This window comes from Lactuca serriola, chromosome 1, assembly GCF_051521515.1.
Source record: "Lactuca serriola cultivar US96UC23 chromosome 1, Lser_US96UC23_V15, whole genome shotgun sequence".
Lineage (NCBI taxonomy): Eukaryota > Viridiplantae > Streptophyta > Magnoliopsida > Asterales > Asteraceae > Lactuca > Lactuca serriola.
In genome coordinates, this window is record NC_136408.1 from 60,392,527 (window position 1) to 60,420,078 (window position 27,552).

General features: G+C 36.6%; 2 protein-coding genes across 2 annotated transcripts; both read left to right on the top strand.

Annotated features, from left to right (window-relative positions):
• Positions 1–15,387: 15,387 nt before the first annotated feature.
• LOC145089586 (uncharacterized) lies at positions 15,388–17,894 on the top strand. Its single transcript, XM_079028009.1, has 11 exons — positions 15,388–15,620; positions 15,937–16,031; positions 16,145–16,202; positions 16,305–16,496; positions 16,598–16,674; positions 16,843–16,925; positions 17,010–17,061; positions 17,127–17,195; positions 17,278–17,364; positions 17,451–17,515; positions 17,618–17,894. Exons 1-11 carry the CDS (start codon positions 15,485–15,487, stop codon positions 17,727–17,729), a joined length of 1,026 nt encoding a protein of 341 aa, XP_078884135.1. The 5' UTR covers positions 15,388–15,484; the 3' UTR covers positions 17,730–17,894.
• A 5,223-nt stretch (positions 17,895–23,117) lies between these two features.
• On the top strand, positions 23,118–25,925 carry LOC145089591 (uridine nucleosidase 1-like). Its single transcript, XM_079028015.1, has 9 exons — positions 23,118–23,338; positions 24,189–24,304; positions 24,462–24,521; positions 24,602–24,784; positions 24,879–24,983; positions 25,078–25,174; positions 25,286–25,393; positions 25,480–25,615; positions 25,694–25,925. The coding sequence occupies exons 1-9, from the start codon at positions 23,260–23,262 to the stop codon at positions 25,800–25,802; spliced, it is 993 nt and encodes a 330-aa protein (XP_078884141.1). The 5' UTR covers positions 23,118–23,259; the 3' UTR covers positions 25,803–25,925.
• Positions 25,926–27,552: the final 1,627 nt, after the last annotated feature.

A 27,552-nucleotide genomic window follows, 5' to 3' on the forward strand; every position in this document is an offset into this window, starting at 1 on the left:
TAACCGATCGGGTCCATGCATCGAATCTTGTCATCATCACATCCAAGACTGAAAGTGATTGCTACCTAACCAATGGTAGCCTTATCTCACATGTCCTGAAGCAGCCCGTTGCTTTTCTGATCTCATAACTGTAGTGACGCTCCTACAGTCCTATCACTGGCTCAACCAGATCTAATCCATCTGGGTAATTCCGAAATCCAATCCATGGATTTCCTTATCCTCACTGTTGCACCCGAACTGGTGGGTACTGTTGTTCCTTCCGCATTCTAACAACACGCTCATGCCATCTATTAACCTAGTGAATGCTACGGCTACACCCGCAGACTTACAACACTCTAACACTATCTGACTGTCTGGTGAATGCTACGGCTACACCCGCAGACTTACAACACCCCTCACACTATCTGCTGCTAGTGAATGCTACGGCTACACCCGCAGACTTACAACACTTTCCATACTACCTGATCGCTAGTGAATGCTACGGCTACCCCCGTAGTCTTACAACACTTTCCAAACCGGGTCGAACACGCACTCGACCTAACACACCTCTCAACTTGAGTCCTAACTAGGACTCTAACCTGGGTCTCAAAACCTGCCATCATGTGACCCCACTCTATCAATACCACAACCCATTCCTGTGATCAAAGCGTCACAGTAACCCACGAAATCATCTACACCCTCTGGCACAGTGAGAATCAGTGCCTCGCACAACCGCTGTTTGAGAGCCTCGAAGGCTGCCTGCTGCTCGGCCCCCAACTAAAGGCCATCAACTTCTTGGTCAGTCGGGTCAATAGAACCTCAATCTCGGAGAAGTCCCGCATAAATCTCCGGTAATAACCCACCATACCCAGGGAATTCCGAATCTCAGATGGAGACCTCGGAATCTCCCACTACATCACGGCCTCTATCTTGGCCGAATCAACTAGAATACCCTTCTGGTTGACAAGGTGGCCAAGAGATTGCACCTTGCGCAACCAGAACTCACAGTTGGGAGAACTTTATAAGAAGTCTCTCCCCCACTTAGATTCGACTAAGTCTTCACAGTACATGAGAATTGAAGGATTCCCCATCCTTCTTGCTTTCTAATATCCTACTGATAACAACCTGTGCCTGCCATTGCTAGCGCTTAATCGCCGATTAAACCTAGAAATCTCCCATCCTCGGAAATCTCGATGAGTACTCTTGAAATTTGTTCCATTCTGACACTTCAATTCGTCTAACATGCTGTCAATTGAAGACCTTAATCTTCACTCTAGCTGACGAATCCTCGTTCCCACTCCCAATCTTGCAGTACGACTGAACTCTAACCGAACACAGCTCATGCGAAAGTACAATTCTCTTGATCATCCAGTGACCAACTACTTATGCATCTAACATCCGCGACTAACATTATCCTTTTCATGTCACCAGCTCTGTCCTAGCAACGGTAGTGCCTTGAACTCCAAAGTTCATCCATAAACAATTTCCGACCATACCTGAACAATGATAGAACCTCTGAACGCTAACTTCATTGGAGAATAATCACTCCATCCCTGATCGAGTATCCTTAAAATAATACTCCTGCATAGTTCCTGAAAAAGATCCGAAATGATAACGGTGTTCGCGGAACCCACTCCGCAAGATGCGTCCCTAATTGGGTTCATCAAGGACCTTCCGGCATGCAAGATGGCATATACGGTCCTTGAGAACCGAACACTAGCAGAAAACTGACTCGAGATCCGACTTATCCAAACTCACTTGCAATCCCAACGCGATACGTATTCCCAATATCCATCTAATAAGATGACATACCCACGACATTTGGAGGAATACTGATCCCCTTCTGCTAACATTACCAATCCTGCTACCCTGTAGCAGCCTGAACCCTTGGAGTGACAAACTCCCTCGTGTACTTTCTTGTATGTGCTGCACTGACTCAAGCCCTGCTGGCCTTTCACCCGATGATCAGAAGTCATGGGTCTCTTCCCGAGACCCTCTACTATACACACTTGGCACGCATCTCTCTTTCTAGGGTGCTCCCAAATCGATTCCGCATTTGCAACTCTTGGGAATCGTACCCTTCAGGGTCTGACACCCTGTCACGCTCACTAGCTCGCTTGCCAATGGCTAAGCTGCAACAACTGGAACATCCTCTGTCCCCAAACTGGGTCACAACTATTCCCTGAAGCTTCTTAGATTCTCCAAGACTCTCACTGATTCGAGTATGGATCCTGTGCTTTCAGTAGTACGGGCCCAATACTACCTTCCACACCTATCCATACTTTCCTCAGCAATCCTCCCGGATCCTCCAAGTCACTTCCTCTAACTGGTACCCAAGACTCACTAAGCCTCACTAATAACCTGCTGAAACATATCCTAGGCTTCCCTAGGTTCCCGAACTCACCCGGTCCTCAGCTGCTGAAAGATTCACAGTAATGTCAACTAGCTACCTCATGAATATAGCCACATGCAACAGAGATCAGATAATCCTTCGAGTAAAAGACCCATCCCTAGAACGGTTATACTCAAACGAGAGCTGCACAATAGGGTCAAATCTATCACTTTGAGATTATCCAGCTTGTGCCACATGTGACTTAGCATATTCACTTAATAGCTAACTCACATTTCTAAGAGTCCCACAAAGCACAAAGCAAGCAACATTCAGACCATGGAAAACCTAACCATCATATTCCAATCAAATCATTTTATCCTCTAATCAGGAATCTATACATGCAATTCAAAGGCTCATACAATCAGGCATAACCTAAACAGGATATCCTATCACCGACTGATCAGTACTAGCATGCAAGTCTACAAGCACATACAATAGTCATATAAGGCATCCTTCGAGATCCTTAGCCCTAATCTAGCATGCAATTCTCATAATCATATCATAACGTAACATATCATAACATGTATGGGTATCTTGGGGAAAACTTACTTGAGCTCGGCTGATTGCATGCATCACACACTTTATTCTTCTCAAAATTCTTTTCTCTTTTCAGATTCTTTTTAAACTCCTTTTTATAAAATGGTTTTACTTTTGAAAATTTTCATACCAAGCCCTTAGATTGAGTTCAGACACACCCGAGAGTATGTCCAAATCCCTCAAACCAAGGCTCTGATACCAACTTGTAACATCCCAAAAATACAGGCCAAAAATTTCATTTTTAAATACGTCATTATAAACCAACAGTGTAATAAAACATCCGTAATATCATGTCATGTCAAAACCAAAGTAGAAATAATCAAATGTGTTATCATAAAATAATATCATAGTGTAATCCCAAAGATCTCATGTGCGGAAAACCATAGTGTGATGCGCTGCGATCAAGCCGGCTCCTTTCCTTTAAACACGAGGTACCTGAAACCAAAACTGAAAACCGTTAGCACGAAGCTTAGTGAGTTCCCCCATCATACCACATACCATACAATCACGTATCATACATACTGTCGGGCAATTCTGGGGTGCCCGACCTACTCGTGTCAAGCCATTCTGGGGTGCTGACCTACCCGTGTCAAGCCATTCTGGGGTGCCGACCTACCCATGTCAAGCCATTCTGGGGTGCTGACCTACCCGTGTCAAGCCATTCTGGGGTGCTGACCTCCCCTTCGGTCCTAACAACCGACCCTTGGGGACTATTCCACCCCCTACTGCTACTATCACATATATAATAACATAAACATACTATCAGACATATCTGGGGTGCCTGAACTACCCTTCGGTCCTAACAACCGAACACGGGGACTGGTCCCCTCATACTACCTCTATCACATATAACATAACAAGCCAGCATGCAAACACATCATCACATACTGTCAGACGTATCTGGGGTGTCTGACTACCCTTCGGTCCTAACAACCGAACTCGACTACTATCACATACAACATATCATGCTAGCATATAACATATCAGGTAGTAGCAAACATAGATAATTATCATAAAGACAATCATCTAATAACAACTCCTACTGGTGGGCCGGCATTGTGGCCGTAGACCCACCGCTACTGGAAGGTAACTCACCTCACACTGCTGAAGTCCCGTAGACACAATCCCACACTGTTAAAGTCTCGCAGGCTCAACCCCAGCTACTGAATGACATATTCCCGAACTGTCAACACCAAAACAACACCCAATTAATAATTGTGTCCCAACTCATAACCATAATACATACTTGGATAATTACTACATTACCCCAGGCTTGGCTTATTTAAGCCCAAGGCCCAATCCATAGGCCCAAAGTCAATTAGGAATCAAAGCCCAACACATTGCCCAATTTTCCAAATTGGGCCTAGGCCTATACATGGCCTCATTCTAAGGCCCAACATCATATAATCATTAAGGCCCAAACAATGGCCCAATTTTCCAAATTAGGCCTAAACCCTTTACATGGGCCTTACCCTAGGCCCATTAAATAATTCTAGTTCAATTGCTTGCTCTTGGATGGTCCAATATTATCTCAATATAAAGGCCCAATAATATACCCAAGTGAAATTAGGGTTTCACATAAAATGACAATTAGGGTTAGGTTTCCTACTTAACCCAATAAGGACTTAATCCATTAAGTCCAATATCGCTTAGATTAATCTTGCCAATGCTCATTATTTAATATTTCAAGTTATTAATAATTCCCGAGTGTCCCGATTAATTTCTCAAATTAAGGTTTTATTGGCATTAGGGTTTTCCAATCCAAATATTAGCTCATTTATCAATTTGTTGCCTTTTATGACAATTAGGGCTTTATTGGGCTTGTTAGGCCCACTAGAATATCATTGAGCCCATTAGGGTTTTATTAGGGTCCGTTAAGCTTTATTAGGCCCATTTGAGCTACTTTGGCCCATTAGGGTTTCAAGCACCCCCAAACGAATCAAACTCACAAGGAAAACACACCGCCACCCGACACGGCGACCGGTGGCGGCAGGAGGCGGCAGCCACCACCCTACGGTGGTGGTTTTCAGTTTTCTTTTCATTATTTTAATTTGTAGTGCACTTTACAATGGTAAATCTCAACTAAAAAAACGTACACACCCACTAAACACACACATACATGGCGGTGTATGGTGGCAGCCCCCACCTCACGGTGGTGGTGGTGGCTATTCTTGTAGTTTCCGGCCAAACAGCCCCACACCACACCTACTCGACAGAAATACACCCATACATGTTTTAATGGTAGAAAGAACCCAGCCACCCACCAAGCGACATACGGTGGCGGCAGAGACGCTGATGACGGCGGCAAGCAGGGCACATAGCGAAGGGCGGTCTTCACAAGCTCATCCTCGGTGACAGCAAGGTAACACACACGCAATCATCGTCTGAGACCCGGAAGCGGCTTGTCGTCAAGGGAAATGGGCAGCAGTCACGGTTAGTCGCGACAATTACGACGGCCAACGGAATTAGCGAAGAAGGATGGTGGTGGGGAGAAGATGCGATTGTGGCGGGTCGCGACCTCAGCTGGCGAACAACAACAGCAGTACGTCGCATTCCTTCACTTGCTCATTGCCCCAATGTACAGAAGCAGTCCTCGTCTTCAAGGGAGTGATTGCACGGTGGTAACATGGCGGCTGGAGGAGTGGATGGAGGGTGAGTGAGACTGATGGTGCGACGCCGACAGTAGAAGAAGGAAGTGGCGGCTGCTCTTGCTCAATTAGGTTTAGGGTAAGGAAATGTAATAGGAAGAAAGAAGGCGTCGGGTTTAAATCCCCCTCCAAATCAAACCTTTGCCCACTTTACAAGTTTGGTCCTTGCCCATGCGAAACTTTTCAACTAAGGTCCGAAACTTACCAATTAAACCCTGCTCCTGAAAACATTTACTAAATAAGTCCGAATTTTACAAAACAGCCCCTGATTTCATAAAATCCTTTCATCTTAGGTACAATATTTACCAATTATACCCTTGCTTCCATATTTGCACTCAAATCCGATCCCTAATTTAACAAATAGCCCCTTAGCCCCCAAAATCTCTTCAAATGAAGTCCCCGAAGTTACCATTTAGTCCCCGCCTTCATAAAATTTACAAAATTAATTCGGAACTGACACTTTTAACCCCCAACTTCTAAAATTATGACAATTAGCTCTTCGCCGATTATATATAATTATTTCTTTACAAGCCATTCATTTATTAATTTATTTATTTAATAAATAAACGGGGTTTTACAAGCAAGTTTTCAAAATTCATATTACTACTCTTTTTCTTCTTTTTAGACTATCAGGTATGAGCGCGTTATTGCCTACATTGAGTAGCCTTAACGGCGTGGTAATGGGAGGAACACTCCCACTCATTATGTGATCTCTCGTTGTAATGACAACAACTTGCAACGCATACGACAATTTGATTTCGTCCCCCTTTGACATTATTAGTAGTCCTATTTTCAAAAAAAAATATTACCCATAAATACATACCTTCTACCTCAAACTTATTCACATCATTCTTCTCTTTCTTTATAATATAAAATTTCAATACTTCTTGAAAAAAAATGGATCTGTTCGACCTGTCTAACGATGATGATGATATATTCGTCTCTATGATGTACGATTATTGCATGAACGTGCTACTACAACCAGATTTAACTCCTCTTACCAACAACACATGCGATGTTAAACAAAAATCGCGAAGAATGACACCAACGTCTAGTTCACGATTATTTTGCGGATAATTGTTTCTACGAAGCAAACGATTTTAAAAGAATGTTTCGTTTGCGAAACAGTGTGTTTGTACAGATAGTCAATGTCGTGGAAAGCAAGTATCGTTTTATTTCATGTTTTGTAATTTATAAATGTAACCTATTAAATATATATTTAGGTATGAGTTTTTAAATGAGATATGATGCTAGTGGTAAGCGAGGATTCACAAGGTTTCAAAAATGTGTTGTGGCAACTAAGTTGATGGATACAGGGGAGTCCCCCGATTCTATTGATGATTATATGATACCGTTTGAGAAAACCACAAGAGAAAGGTGTATAGATTGGCAAGAGGTGTTGTTGAAACCTTCGGTGACGTTTCTTTGTGGAAGCCTCGTTGAATGATATGCAACAACTATATGCGGCACATGAAGAAAGACAGGTTTTTTCGGGTATGCTTAGAAGTATTGATTGCACACACTAGAAATAGAGAATTTTTCCCGTGCGTGAAAAGGCCAGTATGCAAGTGGTCATCATGAAGCGCCTTTGTTGGTATTAGAGGTTGTTGTTTCCCAAGATTTATGGATTTGCCATGCTTTTTTCAGGGTTACAGTTCTAACAACGACTTCAACGTTCTTGATCAGTCGCAATATTCGACGGTCTTTTGTCAGAAAGGCATTGAAATCTCCTTTTACAGTAAATAGAAATAAATATAAGTTTGGGTATTACTTTACAGATGGAATATATCCTACATATTCCACATTCATGAAGGCATTTCGAAACCTACTAAAACCAAAATACAATTTTTTCAAGAGGAGACAAGAAGGAGCACGTAAGAATGTGGAACGTGTGTTTGGAGTTCTAAAGCTGAAGTGACACATAGTTGAACATGCATCACGACTATATCAGTCCGGAACTCTACAAGATATCATGTATGTATGTATCATAATACATAACATGTTGATTGAAGATAAATACTGAAATAATACAGAGTATATTCCTACGGAACCCAGACACATGCAATTTCAACCGGGGACAACATAAAATTTACATAGAGTTGTTGATATTCAAGATGCATGAAAACACATACAACTTCGATAAGACTTGACAAATTATTGATGGGTTTTGAGCAATACATCAATCCTGTGGTGTATATGCAAACCCTAATAGCTTTGGATCTAGTTTGTCTAATGAACATGCAATTGATAATCCAAAGCCATAAACCCTAGATCTAATAAACAATAACTTAAATTAGGGTTTAGATCTCACCTTTGATTGTTATATAGCAATAACAATCAACCCTTGGCTTTAGAAATCTTAGTGCCTCAAGTGTTGCACCTCTAATGGAGTCACAAACACACTAAGCAACTTGGATGAAGAGAGAGGAGAGAGGAGGCACCAAAAACAACTGGAAACCCTAAAGGAACACTTAGCCACGTTTTTGGGTCTCAAGGGGCCTTTAAATAGGTAGGCAATTAGGGTTATCTAACAAGGAAACCCTAATTTGACTGCTTAAGCCCTAAGCAGCCCATGGACCCTTTCTGGAACATGCCTTGGATGATTTCTAATGGGCTTCCCCATAGAATTCGTCCAACCTATTATTCCAAGGTGATCCATAGCCCAATTGCAGTTATCTTATAATTACAATTCTAGTCCCCTAACTTTAATTAATCTCTTTTAGCCACAAAATTAATTCTTTATTGATTCTTGACTAATATTAATTAAACAATATGATTTCTACTTTAATATATTATTCTCATAATATATTAACAAATCATAATTAAACCTTTCTCTCCTTAATTCATCATATATATTGCTATGGTGAAGGCACCCCAAAAGGACCATGCTCATAATCGGGTCAAGTACATACTAAAATAGTTATGGACTTAGACACTAAGCCAACAATTATATGTATGATGGTAATGAAGATAAAGAATAGTGAATTTAGGGATATATATATATATATATATATATATATATATATATATATATATATATATATTTGTCTTGTAATGCTTTTTTAATTTTTAAATGTTATGTTTAATTAAAAAGTTACATTTTATTTAAATAACATTTTTCATTAAATTACATTTGTTTTTATAAATATTAAAAAATAAATCGAAAAAATAAAAAAAATGATGACATGGAAATTAGTGGGTGTTATAACATGTTGACCGTTTCCTCAATTAGTTTTATAACACTATGTGTGACATTGATGGCTTTTATAGGTTACAAAAATCTTACTTTGGCAGAAAAACTTAAGCCCTAAGTTCACATGCAACCTAAAGGATCTATGTCTCACTATGATTTGCAACAAATAATTGAATATCAGGAACCCTAAAATACATTGCTATTTTCGAAATTATGAGAGGGTTATGGAAAAACATACATTTTGTTTATTATAGAAAATAAACAAATATTCCTCCTTGATTGGTCTTTGGAAAGCAAGCACGCGAAGTCTCGTGCCTCTAATGACTCACACTCGAACCTTCTAAATTGGAAGCTAAAGAGGAGAGAGGAGAAGAAGGAAGAATTTCGAAATTAAGCTCTTAGAATGAGATTAATTTCGAAATTCTAAACCCTTAGGGGTTCATATAGGCGTTAGGAAGTTTGTATGTAAGGCAGGTTCCTTTTAAATAACTCTTACCTCATTGCTTTCTCTCTAAGACATTCCAAGCTTCCTTAGAGCCCAAGAATACCTCTAGAAACCCTCTAGAAATCGTCCCCTCTATGGGAGATTCTAGAATTGGTAAACACTTGTGACATCCCCATTTTCACGGCCAGAAAAGACCGATTTTGTTTATGTTTTATAAAAATCAGAGTACCTCTTTTAATAAAAATGTTGCGGAATTTGTTCCCAGTAAAACATGATAAATACATTATCAAAGCATTTCCGAAGAAAATTATTTTTATTCATTTTAAAACATTTGGGATGTCATCGTCAATACAGAAACATAAGCATAAACAGAACTTACATTCACTATCACTAGTGATTTATATCTCCTTAATCTCTCAGTGTAATGTGACTTCATAACAACACTTGTGATATAAATAAACTGAGTGGGTCAGGTTGGGAAACCTGGTGAATACATAGGATTTTCATCCCACAATAATATTATTATGTTTAAACAATTAAGCAATCAACCCAATTACCCATCCCTATTATCTTCTTTATTCTTAAGGATCTACCCTAAGAATCAGCTATTTCTCGTTCACTCATTCCTAAGGATTATCCTAAGGAATTGGCACGAAGTCCATCGTTGCCACGGTTTACACAACAGGCACTAAGTCTGCATAGTCGCCAGGATTTAGGCATCAAGTCTGCATGATCACCAAGGTTTAGGCATCAAGTCTGCATGATCACCAGGGTTTAGGCATCAAGTCTGCATGATCACCAAGGTTTAGAGTACACCGGGTGAACATATTGTTCATAACACTTACATGTTGTGAGCCTGCTAGTGTTCCACTGGACTGTCTAGAATAGTCCGTGGTTGTCATCCATACTCTGCTGAATGACGGGGCCATCGTTTGGGAAAAGACTTCTCACATCGTCCACCTCTCACCCTCACCTCGTGGTCTATAACACCTCTCAACTCATCATCCAACTTATATTCCATCTATTACATCTACCTACGTTTTACCCCAACATTATCGTCGATATAAAATACATATACAGTTTAATCATTTAAAACATGTATAAAATCGTCCATCCAGCACAGACAGCAATTACTCAGATAATATGCACACATAGCACGTAATTTATACAAAATACTTCATATCTACGTGTAAGATGAAAGTAACTATGTACTCACTTGATAAGGTGGTGACTCGGTACTCGGACAGCGCTTCGTTTACTTTAAAATAATTTCTTTCGACGAAACCTAGTATTATTACCACTAGATTTTAGTCTAATATTTACCGTGACTAATTATTAGTCTTATTATTATTATTATTATTATTATTATTATTATTATTATTATTATTATTATTATTATTATATAAGCGTTTAAACAATACTTTCCAACCACTATGTACATACAGGGGCCAGACATAAAACACCGGAGGGCAGGACCATTTTGGCATATAGCACTTCTGAAATTCAACAACCCTATGCGGCCCTTTAAACAAGATTCTCCGTACCACGAGTAGTTAAAAAGATATTATAACGACACTTATATAATAATAGCTATAATATTTATTATAAGTTCATAATAACAATAATAATTTTAAATATAAGCTATATTAAAATAGGGTAACCATAACTTACTTACAAGGGGGTTTTAGCTAGGAGTCGGGCTCTGCAGGGGCAGAATTTCGTCGCTGAATCTTTCTAAGAAAGATTCATGCAGCGCTTCGGCGCTCACCTTACTATACTAAAACTACAAAAAAAAAGAAGTCAAATCACGAGGGACCGAAATGCTCAGGGGATAAGAAGAGAAAGACTTTTGAACCAAGAGAATGGTGTAAGAAATATGAGAGCCCAAGGCTCTTATTTATACTAATTGAATTTTCAAAAACTACCCTCCATAATTAGTTATATAAACAACTAAACGCCCCTTAATAATAGTATTTTAAATAGATTTAATGATATTGGTACTAAAATAATATCTAAAGAACTCAACATTAGTCTTATAATGATCGCATCGTCGATACCTTTCTAATGATATATATATATATATATATATATATATATATATATATATATATATATATATATATATATATATATATATATATGATTCATACTTTATTTTAATACGTAAATATGTTATTATAATTTTTAACTCGTTTATACGAACTCCGTTTTTGACGTTATTTATATCCACGTGTAGGTGGAGACGTACTCTACAACTTTCGTTTAGACTCCGTCGCCTAATTTTGACTTTATTTTTAAAGTTATATTTTTAATAGGCCGGGACATGATTGGTCTGTTAAAATCTCATAACTTCTTCATCCGATGTCCATTTTCGTCTGTCTTTTTATTGTTACGCTACTAATAACGAGATCTTCAATTCTCATTTAGGTTGTGTCGGCTAAAAACCGCTCGATCTAATACTCGAACTTCGGGCTGTATACCACTAAGCCGAAACTTAAAAAAATCATAACTTCCTCATAAGAAGCTAGATTTGGGCGTTCTTTTTATGGACGCTCTCAGGTTAACATATTCTATGACTTTCATTTAGATTACTAAGGCTAAAATTCGCTCTATCATAAATTCATTATTTACGTCTTCGCGGTGCCGTGCCGGTTCCGTCGCTAAACTTCAACGGGTCATAACTTCTTCGTTATAACTCGGATTTCGGCGCTCTTTATATGTACGGAACCCTTGAGACATATTCTACAAGTTGCTTAAGATTATTTATTCTAAATAATCTTTTGTCAAAAAGTCGTTTTCGACCCTATTATCTCTAAATTGACTAGCCCGGATCTACGGGCGTTACAATTATCTCCCCCTTTGGATGATTACGTCCCAGAATCATCAACGAAACAGGACTCACATGATGACTCCATACGTTATCTTTTCATCATAAGTAATAACTGTAACTTTGATGTTTCTTCGAATGAGTATCTAACTCTAAGACTTCTTGGTTGCAGGTGGTGCCTGATCTTGGACCCGCTCTCTATCTTATGTTAGACTTCCAATCATGATCTTCATGTCGCGATCTCGATCTTTATTGGAGACTCCTTTTTTAACAAACTTGAGATAAGTTTCTTCCTTCGATTATCATAATAGACTGATGAGTCATTTTCTAATGACCTCTCATCGTATGATGCATCACTTGGACTCAGGTCTTTTAGAGTCAAATTCCAGAACAGACTATATCTTCCTTCATGTTCTAACCACATCTTAAAAGGTAGCATTTCTAGCTACAAGCAACTTTTCGCAATACCTCTATTGATCGCTTTTTATTTCAATCTTCCGTCTTAAGTCGGATGTTACATCGAACTTGATTCTCTGAACCACATAACATACTCAGCGTAGTCGGACTCAATTTGATATGACCACTAGGGTCGGAATAACAATCATCTTCTTAGTCATTACCGAAACGATGGTAACGACATACTTAAACAAAATGGTATCATTTACTAGCTTAGTGGTAACCTTGTGACTTTCCCTGATCCAAGCGTGAGTCCTGTGCTTCCGGTAGTATATGCATCTACTACCTTTCACACCTACTCATACTCGTCCCAAGTATTGTCTCGCAGTCTCCAAGTCCTAAAATCACAAAACAATTTAACACATATGAGTGTGTCCAAATAATCATAAAAATTTCCCTAGACTCTACTAGGACTTCTTCTATGCGTATCTTCAATCATCAATTATGCTTCAACTCGGTTGGTGATGGAAATTCCAGATGATAAGAAAACTTTAGGAGTGAGACCAACCGTTCTATCATCCCGCCAATCAAATGTGTACATTCAGATGTACCGCACTTCTCTAGACGTACTGCTATTTTATCAGATGTATTCTAAAGGCAAGTTACCTCTCTTATGATATCTTCCAATAGGTATCATTCACTATCGTAAGCCATCTCATTTCCTTTATTTTCTCAGTCTATCATGGTTCGCATCACTTCCTGAACTTCTGCCATTGTGATAGGTTCGGGTGTAGGTGCAACGACCGATGCATGACCCATCACATTCTTAGGCTCAGGTTGTTATCTTCCTCGGATATTTCCTAGTTTGTCTTCGCCATGACGTTTTGTACCCCCAAGCAGACGTTCGGTGTACCGAGGCGAGAATTTTAAGATAGCAAAAATTTTATTTACGATAGACGTATAGAGCTCCTTGTCACACTGAAAAGTTATATGCCAGTTCTAATACCGTAATCAAACGTTTAGAAATCTGAACACATAAAATTTTCAGATCTGAACAAATAATAGCATATAAGGCATCTTTATAACTATAACATAAAACATTTAGCGCATAAAACATTTTAGACATCTTTCCCAAAATAAACTAGTGCTTGTGTCTAAAATATAGCAGACACTCATCTCACAATCATCGCTTAGCATTCTAATTTTAAGTCTAGAAATTTTCTACAAATTCCTAGTTCGCTTAAACTAATGCCTACCAACTGTGACATTCCCATTTTCACGGCCAGAAAAGACCGATTTTGTTTATGCTTTATAAAAATCTGAGTACCTCTTTTAATAAAAATGTTGCGAAATTTGTTCCCAGTAAAACATGATAAATACGTTATCAAAGCATTTCCGAAGAAAAATATTTTTATTCATTTTAAAACATTTGGGATGTCATCGTCAATAAAGAAACATAAACATAAACAGAACTTACATTCATTATTACTAGTGATTTATATCTCCCTAATCTCTCAGTATAATGTGACTTCATAACAACACCTGTGATATAAATAAACTGAGTGGGTCAGGTTGGGAAACCTGGTGAGTACATAGGGTTTTCAACCCACAATAATATTATTATGTTTAAACAATTAAGCAATCAACCCAATTACCCATCCTCATTATCTTCTTCAAAGCAAAATCAAGCAATTGATGTTCAAGATAATTTCTCACCCTACTTAGCATGTATATCCCGCACTTCAGAGAAGATTCAATTATGGGAACGTTAATCCGAAGGGTTTCGTTAAAAACTGGATTTTGTCCACCTCCATTGATGGTCTAAGTGGTGCTTGATGAATGTGAACACCTAAAACACCAATAAACGGTTCAGATACTTTAGGTTGATGTGACAAAAATAATTGACTTTCCAATGGGTGGTGAGGAAAAAATAGTTGACTTGACAATAAAACCGGCTAAAATAAGTTATGGTGACTAAAAAAGCAGGTTGCTTCCTATCTTATGTCCGCATAAAGCAACGAAAATATTTTAAGGACTAAATGGGTAAACCCTAAAAAATTCATAGGTGATATGTGTCATTTTCCTTATAATTTATTAAGAAGAAAGAACTAGTTAAAAAGAAATGGTTGAATTGTTGGACCAAAAATGTCTAATAATTTGTTTGTTTACTGTATTCGTTTAGTTTGGCTGCAAAAGTGAAAGTGAACTTGTTTGTATTACATGTCACTGTTATCTTCAATTCATTAACTGTTCAATAATTCTTTCAATAGCCATAATGATAATATGTTAAAGACAAAATTGCAAAAATGGTCCCTATGGTATGCATTTTTTTGGGGTTTTAGTCCAAACAGTGACTTTTTTGGATTGGTGGTCCTTTTGAGGTAGTTTGTATGTGAAAATAGTCCCTTCGAAAATTGAAATGACTATAATACCCTTGGGGTATTTATTTTTCATTTTTTTAAAATTAAATATTTATTTATTTACTTTAACAATTAAAAAATAATGGAGGACCCACCTCTCTCTCTCTCTTCTCTTTTTTTTCTCTCTCTCTCTCATCCCGAGCTATCACTTCATCACACACACACAAACAGACGAACCTTCCCTCTTCTTTCAATCTCCACCCTTCTCCCCTTATTTGTTATATTTTTTTGGATTACACTTCATCAATTCATCAATTCCCCCTTATTTGAAAACACATTAGAATCGAGTAATAGTCGAATTATCTAAATCCAACCCACTATCCAGATTATCCAAACTTGAATTACCCGAAATTAAATTGGGTCAGGTAACATGTATTTTCTTTAACATGAAAAACTCGAATTATCCAAGCCTGAAAAATTATAAAAGAGAGAGCAATATAAAAGGTCATCAAAAGTTAAGGTGTAAACGGAAACGTTACTCGAACTCTGGGCCCTAGATTGTAAATTCAACCTTTGGCCAATTGATAAGTCTACACTCAACCGCAAGCTATATGTATTTCGTCATATCGTGTATCTCCCGCCATCACTTCACAAAGTAATATTCAATAATTCATCTGGGATCTGACAGGTAACTGAGAGAAACGGTAATGGGCTCCGACACCAGCCGCCGTTGGTGGCGGAAATCGGACCTTTGGGAAGTGGCGTCCGTTCTGCTACTCGGCCAGGGCGTCTCTTTTATATTGGCTCTTCTGAACTTCACTTCATCTCTAACCGCCAATCTTGGTAAGATAATTCTATCTCGATTTTAGATGAATTTGTTTCCTTACTCGCATAGTCAATTTTGTGAAATTCAGAATGAGAGATAAACTGGAGCAATTTGGGGGGTGGGGGGAGGTATTATTGAATCTGGTTATATATAAGTCAACGAATATTACAATGAGAATCTGATTGAATCTCGTTCCTAATCCTAGAACATTTGCCAAGTTTGATCTAGTTAGAAATTAAATGATTGCACAACAAGCACTTATGAAATTGCAATAATTTTTAAACTTGATTGAGCGATTGACCTCCTTTCTTTGTTTTGTTTGTTTTGCAATAGGTGCTAATTCGCCTGTAACTCTAGGACTTTTAGGTTATCTGGCTTTAACCTTGATCTATGGAAGCATCTTGTTGTATAAGCACCATGAACTCATTGTAGTGTCACCTTCCTTTACTCTTAGTTTGAAACTTGAGTTAATTCTTGGTTATATCTTTGCAGTTGATAATTAAGTATAAACAACAAAATATAATTTGGGAAAATTTTGCAGATTCCTTGGTATTGGTATGCTCTGTTAGCATTCTTTGATGTCCAAGGCAATTATCTTTGTAGGTTTGCTTCTCCCATCTCTTACTCTTCTCTCTTTTCATGTAACATCTTAGGTGAAATTACTATATGATGATATTGACTTTTTGACTTTTTGAGTGTAGTTAATTCAGCATATTACTTCTCATCCATTACAAGTGTAGCATTATTAGATAGCTGTACAGTTGGTTGGGTTATTCTTTTTACTTGGATCTTTTTGGGCACAAAGTATTCTCTATTGCAGTTCCTTGGTGCAGCTGTTTGTGGTGTAGGCCTTTGTTTAGTGCTTCTTTCTGATGCTGGGGTTGGTGGTGGAGGTCATCATTTTCTTTAAACATTTAATTTTTAAATCATAAATGTTTATAAAATCAAAAAACCCTAAACCCTAAACCCTAAATGATTTGTGTTTGCATTTCAGGTGGTTCAAATCCACTTTTGGGTGATATGCTTGTCATTGGGGGGACACTTTTCTTTGCACTGAGCAATGTTGGTGAGGTCAGGCATTTATGTCATATTTCTTCCATTTATACCCTCATATAGCATATAGACATATTATATATATATATATATATATATATATATATATATATATATATATATATATATATATATATATATATATATATATATATATATATATATATACATTTATCTGCTATGCAGGAGTTTTGTGTTAAAAAGAACTGTCAACTTGAAGTATTAGCAATGCTTGGTGTATTTGGAATGTTTTTTAGTTTAATCGAGATGTATCCTTTTCTTCCACATAGTTTCTTGTTTAAACTTTAAACAACAAAAATACATATTTATCCATTTCTCCATAACAATTTTAGCACCATATTCGAGAGGAAGAATCTTGAAGCAGTGACATGGTCTACTGAACTTGTAAGCCAGATATTAAAATTTTAAACTTTTGTTTTTTCAGAGCTTTATGATTTAGTTTTCTGCAGATACTCACACTTGTTGGTTACACAGTGGGATTCTTTATATTCTACTCTTTAACGTCTTTTATACTAAAGGTTTATACTTTTTCCTTTTCTCCTAGACAATCTTATTAATATTTAGGTTATTGATAATTTGATACGAATGAAATGTACGCAGACAAGTGGGTCCACATTGTTCAATTTGTCCCTACTCACAGCTGATATGTGGGCTGTAATCATTCGCATTTTTTTCTACGAACAAAAGGTATAACATAAATTATATAATATATATCATATACATTTTTTTATTTTGTTAAGTACATGAAAGTACCTCCCATGTTTTTACTACAGGTGGATTGGTTATACTATGTATCGTTCTTAATTGTTGGTGTTGGTCTTTTCATATATTCCAAAAGGTAAGTGAGTCTAATTTCTTTTGATATGTATCTTCGTTTATTTGCATAAGTTTAGAAAAGACTTGTTGAAGTATGAATCGGAATCGTTATTTGATTTCTCAGTGAGAAGAATCTGATTCCGAATCCGTCGCCGGAATCTGAAAACGGGAATCGGAATCCACAGTACCAACTTGTTCATGAACAAGGTGCCGAAACCCTGAGTGGGAGTCCGTGACGTCAAGTTCATAACAAATTTGTTTATTGTAATTTAGTTAAGTGAAGAGTTTCATTTATAGTAAATCTTGGAAAGAGCATATAAAATCCATGAAAAAATTACACATGTATGTAAGCCTCATAAATCAAAAACAAATCTCCTATGGTGGGAGAAGTCGTTTACACATTTACTACTTTAGGTTACTATTATTATTGATGATGTTGACAAAAGTAGTCGAGATTCCTTTTTTTTTTTGAACGGCAGCTGGAATTAAAAAACAAAGCAAAATTAGCCAGTGGCTAGGGGTACAAAAGTATAGTACTGGAAAGGAAAGAAAGTAACAAAACAACAAAATCTGCCAAAACTATAGCCTACAATAGCATTCTAAAATCGGATCACAACTCCATTCCCACCATCTTAGATTCTGCCCTCTTCGATTCCTTGCATTAATCCAAAGAAGAGATAACGATTGTACCTCGTAAGCCAGCGCCGAATACGGTTTCGTGTTTGTGTTTGAAGAATGGGCTTTCAGGTTCCTATATCTCCGAATCACCCAAAGAAATACCATCATTATTGCTTCATGAATCCTTTTCAGCCTATCGTGACCCTGGAGCCTTTCTTTGCAATCTAATAGATCTCGAATCGAATTTATAGGATATTCCAACAATCTCCACCATCTACAGACCCGTTGCCAAACTTCATGTGCTACTGGGGAGTCCACAAACACATGCTCCTCAGTTTCTAGGGCTCCATTACACATTTTGCACAGGTTTGATAAGCTAATGCCCAATTTCAAAAGGTTGGCCATGGATGGAAGTTTGCCATGACAGATTCTCCACGCAAAAATATTCAGTTTTCCAGGGATTAGATAGTTCCAAGACCATATGCACTCACTTATAGGATGGATTGTAGTATCAATGTGGATTCTGAGAGAAGCAACTGAGTATACTCCTGATGGCTCAAGTGACCAAACCCATTTGTTTGCTCCATTGTCCCTAGATGCTAATTGGAAGTGTTCTAAAAAAGTCACTTGATTTTCCCCTAATATTTTGGGTAGATTGACAATTCTATCCCAACATCCATTTTTTCTCTTTGCGGGTCTGGAGAATCCACCATCCTTGCCATATATGAATTTTATCACCTCTGCCCAGGTACTATTGGGATAGCTTTTAAATCTCCACCATCATTTCCCCAATAACGCTATATTATGAGCCTTTAAGCTGCCAATTCCAAGTCCACCTCTTTCTTTGGCTGCAAGAATCTTTTCCCAAGCAATCCATGGCATGTTCCTCGATTCTAGATCTCCCCCCAAAAGAACCGCATTCTTATTTTTTCAAGGGTTTTTATAATCTTGACGGGAGCTTTATACAATGAAAAATAAAAAGAACCCGGACTGCTCAATACTGATTTACAAAGCGTAAATCGGCCACCAAGCGACAATGAAGATGCTTTCCATTTTGATAGTCTTGCTTGGAATTTTTCTATGATAGGTCCAGTGTATCGTCCTTTCCATAGAAGCACCAACCGGTAATTCAAGATATATGAACGGAAGAGAACTAACCGAACAATTGAAACTCCGAGCCACTAGATCTAGTTCGCAAGACTGGGTACCAAAACCAAATAGTTTGCTTTTGGACATATTCACCTTAAGGCCTGATGATAATTCGAAGCATCTTAAGATTCTAATCAAGTTCTTCGCATTTTCGATTGACCAAAAACCCATGAAAATAGTGTCGTCTGCGTATTGGAGGTGTGAGATGATCGGGCCCTGATGGGGAAGTTGAATACCTTCAAAAATTCCATTTTCTTATGCCATCTCCATCGCTATATGTAATCCTTCTGCGGCTATAATATATAAGAAGGGTGATAGCGGGTCACCTTGTCTGATCCCGCGCTCCATACAAAAGTTTGTTGATGCCGACCCGTTGATGAGAATTGACACCCTTGCTGACGATAGACACCCATGCATCCATGTTCGCCATTTAATCCCGAAGTCTATCTGTTGCAAGATTGAGTCTAAATATTCCCAACTAAGGTTGTAAAATGCCTTCTCAAAATCAACTTTAAAAGTGAATGCCTTCTTCTTGCTCTTCTTTATCCATGCGATCACTTCGTTAAGTATCAACGGACCGTCAAGTATAAAACGTTTTTTTTTTTTTGATAAAAGCAGTACTGGACTGACTACCAGGTGCACCACCTTCTTTAGTCTTTCAGCCAGCATCTTAGAGATTGTTTTATACAGACAACCAATTAAACTGATAGGGCGGGAGTCACTTATAGTAATCGGGTCTTGAATCTTGGGGATGAGTGAAATAAAAGATGAGTTGCAGCCTTTGTAGATGTATCCGGTAGCTTCACTTTAGTGCAAAGTAGAAGTCGCTTCCAACCACATCCCAATGTTTCTTTAACATAGCAAAAGAGAAACCATCGGGGCTGGTGCTTGATCCGAGCCACAACTCCGAATAGTCGATTTTAATGATCCAATCAAATTAATAGTTGGATTTTGAATTTTCCAACACATACGCGTATGCTTTATAAATATTTAATATATATTAAAGTATTTATTAAATAGTATATATTAATAGGATTTTTGGGTAATAATTGATAGTAATCGGATTGGACCGGATTTTATTGAAAATGGGCCGTTAAACTGATTCAGTTTGGATAATCAAATTTTGGAACTGAGCTAATTAAATTACAATTGATTTTTTTGGTTGATCGATTTTAAATGGATTCATCAATTTAATTTGAATTGGTTAATTTTAAACATATATAAAAAATAAAATACCTTCTATACATCCTTCCACATATAAAACACCTTCTATACGTCCATCCACATATTGCGGGACATCCATGTGCACACTGCACATTATGGTACCATATGCAAGAAAAAATTATTTTCTATTTTACAAAACTATCTTATTTTACATGGTTTAATTATATTATATATAAAAAGCTAATCATAAAAAAATAAACACATTAAATATTGGTATTTCCTACGATGAGACGACGAGTATAAGATTTAAACTCCTTATTGTTATCTGTTTCTTCCATGAACTGAAACTATCGAATTTCGTATAGAAATTTCATGAAATAACCATATTTTAAGGGGTGTTTTCACCTTTAAACCATAAAAGTTCGAAATTTGTAAAATGACCACAAGATCCGCAGAGAGTGCTCTGCGGATCCATTTAACCTTATGAAGATCTTAGCATACCTCTGCTGAAATGAGGTGGCAACACTAAAAGTTCGAAATTTGTAAAATGACCACAAGATCCGAAGAGAGTGCTCTGCGGATCCGTTTAACCTTATGAGGATCTTAGCATACCTCTGCTGAAATGAGGTGGCAACACTAAAAGACAAAAAATTTCGAGGTTTTTAAGGTTCCACAGAGGTGTCTCTGCGGAACACAAGATCCGTAGATTTCCCCCTTTGACCCGAAATTGTAGACGATCTGGCAAAACAGTAACTCATTGCCCCGAAACCGTAGATTTCCCCCTTTGACCGTAGTCGACTCTGGCCAAACTACTCTTTTGTGGGGTATTTTTGGTTAATGTAATTAGAAAAATGACTAGTTTTGATTGCTGTTTGAATTCACATCAAAACCAGATTCTTGACCATAAGTCCTGTAAAAGTCAAGAGCAATGTCCAACGAATCAAACAACAATCCTTTGAAACGCTTCTTATGTATCAACTTATCATAAGGAACAAGCTTAAAAGTTTCAGTATTGTAGAGCTCAAAATCAAAACTATAACGAGAATCAAAACTATAACGAGAATTATTGTTATTTGAATGATCAATATTCATACTTGAAGATGATTGATCATGAACTGCAAAACCAAACAAAACATATATTTTATTACAATATATTTAAAATGTGTAATTTATATAAAGAAAAAAAACTTACATGATTGTTCTATAATAATTGAATGCAAATCTAAACAAGAATTACTGCTATTTGAATGATCAATATTCATATTTGAAGATGATTGATCATGAACTGCAAAACCAAAAAAAAAGAGTAACATCAAACGAATATTCAACATACGACATAAAATTATCAAATTAACAATAAAAACATAACAATTTGAAGATTAAACGGTAAAATCAAGAGAATTTGACCATCAGACGATTACAATAACAATAAAAATAAGATTGATAAACAATGCATCGAAAGAAAAACGGTAAAATCAAAGTCCATAATTGACCTAATAATCATAAACAAAAGATGAATATATGTTGAAAATATCTGATTATTAGCTGAAATTTGAAGAAACTATTAGTAAATTTGATGAAAAAGGTTGAGATTTCGAAGAATAGGCGAGATTTTGGATCGATTAGTGTTAGAAGATGAATGACAGTAACAGAAGGCGCTAACGAAGACAAACATGAATATTAAATGAGACGTTGAACTTACCAAAATGCCCCTCCGTGTTTTTTTTTTGTTAATTAAGGATTAATGACCACGATTAAAAGAAAATAGATGGTTAAGATAGATTCCTTGGTTCTTTGATCCATGTTGGTTCTCTATTAAACTTTTCCGTGTGTATATATATATATATATATATATATATATATATATATATATATATATATATATATATATATATATATATATATATAAAGAGAGAGAGAGAGAGAGAGAGAGAGAGATTTTCTCTAATTACCTATAAAAAAATAACCAAAAATTAATAATTGTCCAAAAATAGTCCATGAGACTGGAGGTAATTAGAGTGAGCTACTGTTTCGCTAAATCGTCTACTGTTTCGGGTGAACTATATTTTTTTTTTAAAAATTTTATTTTGAAAATATTAAATCGTATGTTATTTTTATAACCTACAGTTTCCTCTCGACGAACTACGGTTTCCCAAACTGTAGTCTACAGTTCTGGGTAAAAAGTCTACGGTTTTAATTTAATTTAATTTAATTTTTTTGTAAAACTACTCTCTATTTATTTAAAAATAAAATAAAATAAAAAATAAAACCATAGACTTTTACCCAGAATCATAGACTACGGTTTGGGAAACCATAGATCGTCGTGAAAAAAACCGTAGGTTGTAAAATAATATACGGTTTTAGATTTTCGAAATGATTTTTTTTATAGTTAACCCGAAACAGTAGACGATTTGGCAAAACAGTAGTTCATTGCTTAAAACCGTATATTTCCGCCTTTAACCGTAGTCACTCTTACCGAACTACTTTTTATGAGCTATTTTTTATTAATGTATTTTCTTTTGACTATTTATGGATAGATAACAGGAAAAATGACTAGTTTAGTCATTTCCTCAATTTTCTAACCATCCTTTAATTACCCATTTAATTTTGATTTTTTTTTTCACTGAAAAGCTGATTCCAAAAAAAAAATCATAATTTTATTTGGAGAGAGATGGGAGATTCCGCTTCTGTAGCTTTCTTGTGATCATAGTTTCAGACTATCGGCCCCACACCAAACCGTAAAGTAAAGAGAAGGGCGATTGATCCCTTTTTATTCCAGATTTTGACACTTCTGATCATCTGTATTTTGTGGGACAGAAGTTGGGGACCTAATCCATGGATTCCCCTCCGTTGGTGTCGTACTGCAATGGTGGACTCTCTCAAAAGATTATCATCGATACCGATCCTGGCATTGGTATATTCTCTTAATTCGCTGTTTTATTCAATATCTGTTTGATCGAGCTAATTTCTATGCTTGATGAAGTTAAATACTAAACTTGAAGCTCTTTTGATTGTATTTAATTGAGACTAAGTTAGACTTTATCGGATTGTGAAATTTGTTTGTATGGTTCTTGTGCTCGTTTGTTATGTCCAAGTTAGGTGATTATTGCAACTTTCGTGATCAGATAATCAAATGATTAAAGCAACTCGATAATCAGATTTTTTGCCCATTATCCTCGCTTACAGCCGATTATTTTGACCTAAATAATCCCAGAATTAGAATCATAATTTGTTTTTGTCAATCATACTAAACTGGTTATTGTGACTACAAATCGCAACAATCACATTTGTGTCTTATTTTTGCAGTGTTTAATTTTGAAATCAAGCAATCGCGACCAATTGCATCATCTAATAAACTAACAATATTCACCGCATTTGTGGATTAGAAATAGTACCTGTCATGCGTGTTCTTATATCTTTAATTTATTGATGATCATTAAACCTTATGTAATCAGTAAATCATTACACTGCAAATACTCAGATTTAAATTATGTAGAATGACTTTTCTCATCTTTTAACCATTAATATCCAGTATGATTTGTAATCTTTGAGTTGAGATTTAGCCAATTGCTTATCAAGTCAAACATAAACATAGTTCAATTCGAACAAAGAAACTGAAATCTGAATTTAGATTCAGTTGTACATCAAAACGACAAAGATGCCCCTGTTGTAGACATACTTGATATACAAATTCAAGTCTTGATAGATTAAAAAGTTGAACTGATCCTAAATATAACAATATTCCTGAATTGATATTGAATCAGATGACAGCATGGCAATCATGATGGCTTTTCAGACACCAAACTTAGATATCTTAGGATTAACAACAACATTTGGCAATGTTTCCACAAAAGATGCCACTCGTAATGCCTTACTTTTGGTACTCCTTTTTCTCTCTCTCTCTCTCTCTCTCTCTCTCTCTCTCTCTCTCTCTCTCTCTCTCTCTTAAATTCATTTCTTGAAAATTCCAAGTTTCAAATATTTTAGATTTAAACTTGTACATGATCAATCACCCGTTTTCATGTGCAAAAGGATAGTGTGAAATTGCAGGACGTTTGGATGTTCCTGTTGCTGAGGGTAGTTCTGAACCACTAAAGGTACAATTTACTTTCCCATTTATAATTAAAAAAATTGTATTATGTATTTATGTTTGAACTAAACTCTAATTTTGTGACAGGGAGGAGAGCCAGAGATTCAAGATTTCATCCATGGATCAGATGGATTAGGAAACTTACATCTACCTCCCCCCAAATTAAAAAAAGTAGAAAAATCAGCATCAGAATTTTTAGTAGATAAAGTTTCTGAATACCCTGGTGAAGTATCTATACTTGCACTTGGTCCACTTACAAATTTGGCTTTGGTAAGTTTCAAATTGCAAATCTTGTTTATAATCACATAACCAATAAAAAAATAAAAACTAATTGTGATACAAATTGGTTGTTATTTTAATATAGGCCATCAAAAGGGACTCCTCATTTGTAAATAAGGTGAAAAGAGTGGTCATACTCGGTGGAGCTTTTTTTGCACTTGGGAATATTAATCCAGCTGCAGAAGCAAATGTATAAAAATAAAATTTTGAAATATTTTTTTTCTTTAAAATTTTTTATTAGAAATTTAAAGCTTCCTGATGTTAATTATTATATGTAATTACAGATATACGGGGACCCTGAAGCAGCAGATATTGTTTTCACTTCTGGTGCAAATATAGATGTTATTGGCATAAACATCACAACACAAGTCAAAATGTCAGGTTTGACCAGTATATGATATGCACTTTTTATTTTAAAAAAAAGGAAATTGCCATTTTTTTTTTTTTTTTTTTTTTTATAAAATGGAATAATCAAGATTTATGGATTTTCAGATGATGATCTTGATGAACTGAGAAAGTCTAAAGGGAAGCATGCTCAGTTTTTGTGCAACAGTAGTAAATTCTACAGAGATTGGCATGTGAAATCAGATGGTGTTTATGGTATAAATTTATTAATTCTTTCATATAAAATATAAATGAACAATTGTTTTAATAATAAAAAATATTTTCTTAATATCTATCTCCAGGAGTTTTCCTTCATGACCCTGTCTGTTTTGTGGCGTTAATTCGGCCTGATCTTTTCGTGTTCAAAAAGGGGGTTGTTAGGGTTGAGACACAAGGGCTTTGTGTAGGACATACCCTTATGGACCAAGGGCTAAAAAGGTAATTTCTTAACACGCATTTGACCAAGTTGACCGGTCCCACATGTTTTTTTTTGGTTAATGTGTGAGTGTGATGCAGATGGAATTCAGATAATCCGTGGATGGGCTATTCACCGGTTTCAGTTGCGTGGACAGTGAACGTGGAAAAGGTTCTTAATTACATTAAAACGGTGTTGATGACACCGTAAATGATGTTGTTGTCTTGTAATTGTTGTTTTGTGTTTTGTTTTTGCGATTGGTGGGGACTGCTAAGATTTCTGAATATTTAATCATCTTATGAATTAATTTTCTAAACAACTATTTTTCAATGATGTTGAAATGTTTGGTTTTTGTTTTCCTTCATGACGATATTGTGTTGTGTTAAGCATTCATTGGAATGAACTGGATTGGACTGAGATTAATGTTAAAAACGGAAATGAGAAAGATGGAATAAGATGAGATAAGGACTTGCTTTTGATCTTGAAAAAGATGTGGAAAATACCCTAGACGTTGCACAATGTTTTTTTAAGGATTGCATCTATAAGTAAAAAGAAATTCAAAAAAAAAAAAAAACATGTGAAGAGTAACTCGATGCACAATGTTTTTTAAAAGGATTGCATCTATATTTAAAAAAAAACAAAAAAAAAACATGTGAAGAGTAACTCGTTGCACAATGTTTTTTTAAAAGGATTGCATCTATATTTAAAAAGAAGTTAAAAAAAAACATGTGAAGAGTAACTCATGCTATCTCGTGCACTATAGCAGGTCCACTACTGTATAAGCCCTCCCGTTGTGTGTGCATGTTGCTTGTTTTCGGTCCAGCGGATTTTCTGTCAGCCTATACCAAACACTAGAACAGTATCTGCCAAGAAAAAAAACATTGATCAATCATAGATCTAAACTCTAAGACCGGAGGGTGTACTCACACTCTACCACTCATTTTTTTCTATGCCACATCAACTTTTAGTGTGAGCAAAAAGCGAACCGCAAACCGAAAAAACTGCATTAACCGAAACCGAAAAACTGATGGTGCGGTTTAGCATTACAAAAATTGAAATTTTCGGTGTGGTGCAGTTTTAGTTTTATAAAAATTATGTAAGCAGAAGATAATGTTGAATTTTATAAAAACCTTAGAAGTAAATCTAGTTATGAGCTGAATTCTAAGAACTTTAGATGATTACATCACATCTTGTGGTCCATGTAGATGATACAAAGAACCCTATACAAGTAATGACGTCAAATTTTGAGGAAGAACACCACTGCCAGCTCCAAATCATGAGTGAGATAATTCGCGCCTCGAAGCATAAGCTACCACACGACCCCTCTGCATCAAAATTGCATCTAAACCCGAAATCGATGCATCACATTATACTACGAGGTCATCCACCCCTTCTGGTAGGGTCAAGACTAAAGCCTCACATAACTTCTGCTTCAACGGAATTGTAATCCTAGAGAAATTATCGATAAACCTTCGATAATACCCATCTAACCCAAGGAAGTTTTGAATCTCAGATGGAGACCTCGGAACCTTCCACTACATCACAGACTCGATCTTGGCCGGATCAACCAATATACCCTTCTAATTGACAAGGTGCCTAGAAACTACATCTCGCGCAACCAGAACTCACACTTTGAGAATTTGGCGTATAGCCTATCCTTCCTCAGAGTCTCCTAAACCTCTAGTATATGATCCTCATACTAATCCTTGGTCTTAGAATAGACCAAGATATCATCAATAAACACAATGACTGACCGATCCGGCATCGGTGTGCAAACCCGGTTCATGAGATCCATGAACGCTGCTTGTGCATTGGTGAGCCCAAAAGCTATCACCACGAACTCATAATGACAATAACGAGTCCTGAAGGTCGTCTTCTGAGCATCCTCATCTGATGATATCCTGAACGCAAATCAATCTTGGAGAACCAAGATGCACTATGCACTATGCAGTCACGTTGA

Coding starts and splice junctions, on each gene's coding strand:
- LOC145089586 (XM_079028009.1), top strand. CDS start 15,485: ATGGGCTCCGACACCAGCCGCCGTTGGTGGCGGAAATCGGACCTTTGG. Junction 16,675..16,842: donor CACTGAGCAATGTTGGTGAG/GTCAGGCATTTA, acceptor TCTGCTATGCAG/GAGTTTTGTGTTAAAAAGAA. Junction 17,062..17,126: donor TGACATGGTCTACTGAACTT/GTAAGCCAGATA, acceptor AGTTTTCTGCAG/ATACTCACACTTGTTGGTTA.
- LOC145089591 (XM_079028015.1), top strand. CDS start 23,260: ATGGATTCCCCTCCGTTGGTGTCGTACTGCAATGGTGGACTCTCTCAA. Junction 24,984..25,077: donor ATCCAGCTGCAGAAGCAAAT/GTATAAAAATAA, acceptor ATGTAATTACAG/ATATACGGGGACCCTGAAGC. Junction 25,175..25,285: donor AACACAAGTCAAAATGTCAG/GTTTGACCAGTA, acceptor ATGGATTTTCAG/ATGATGATCTTGATGAACTG.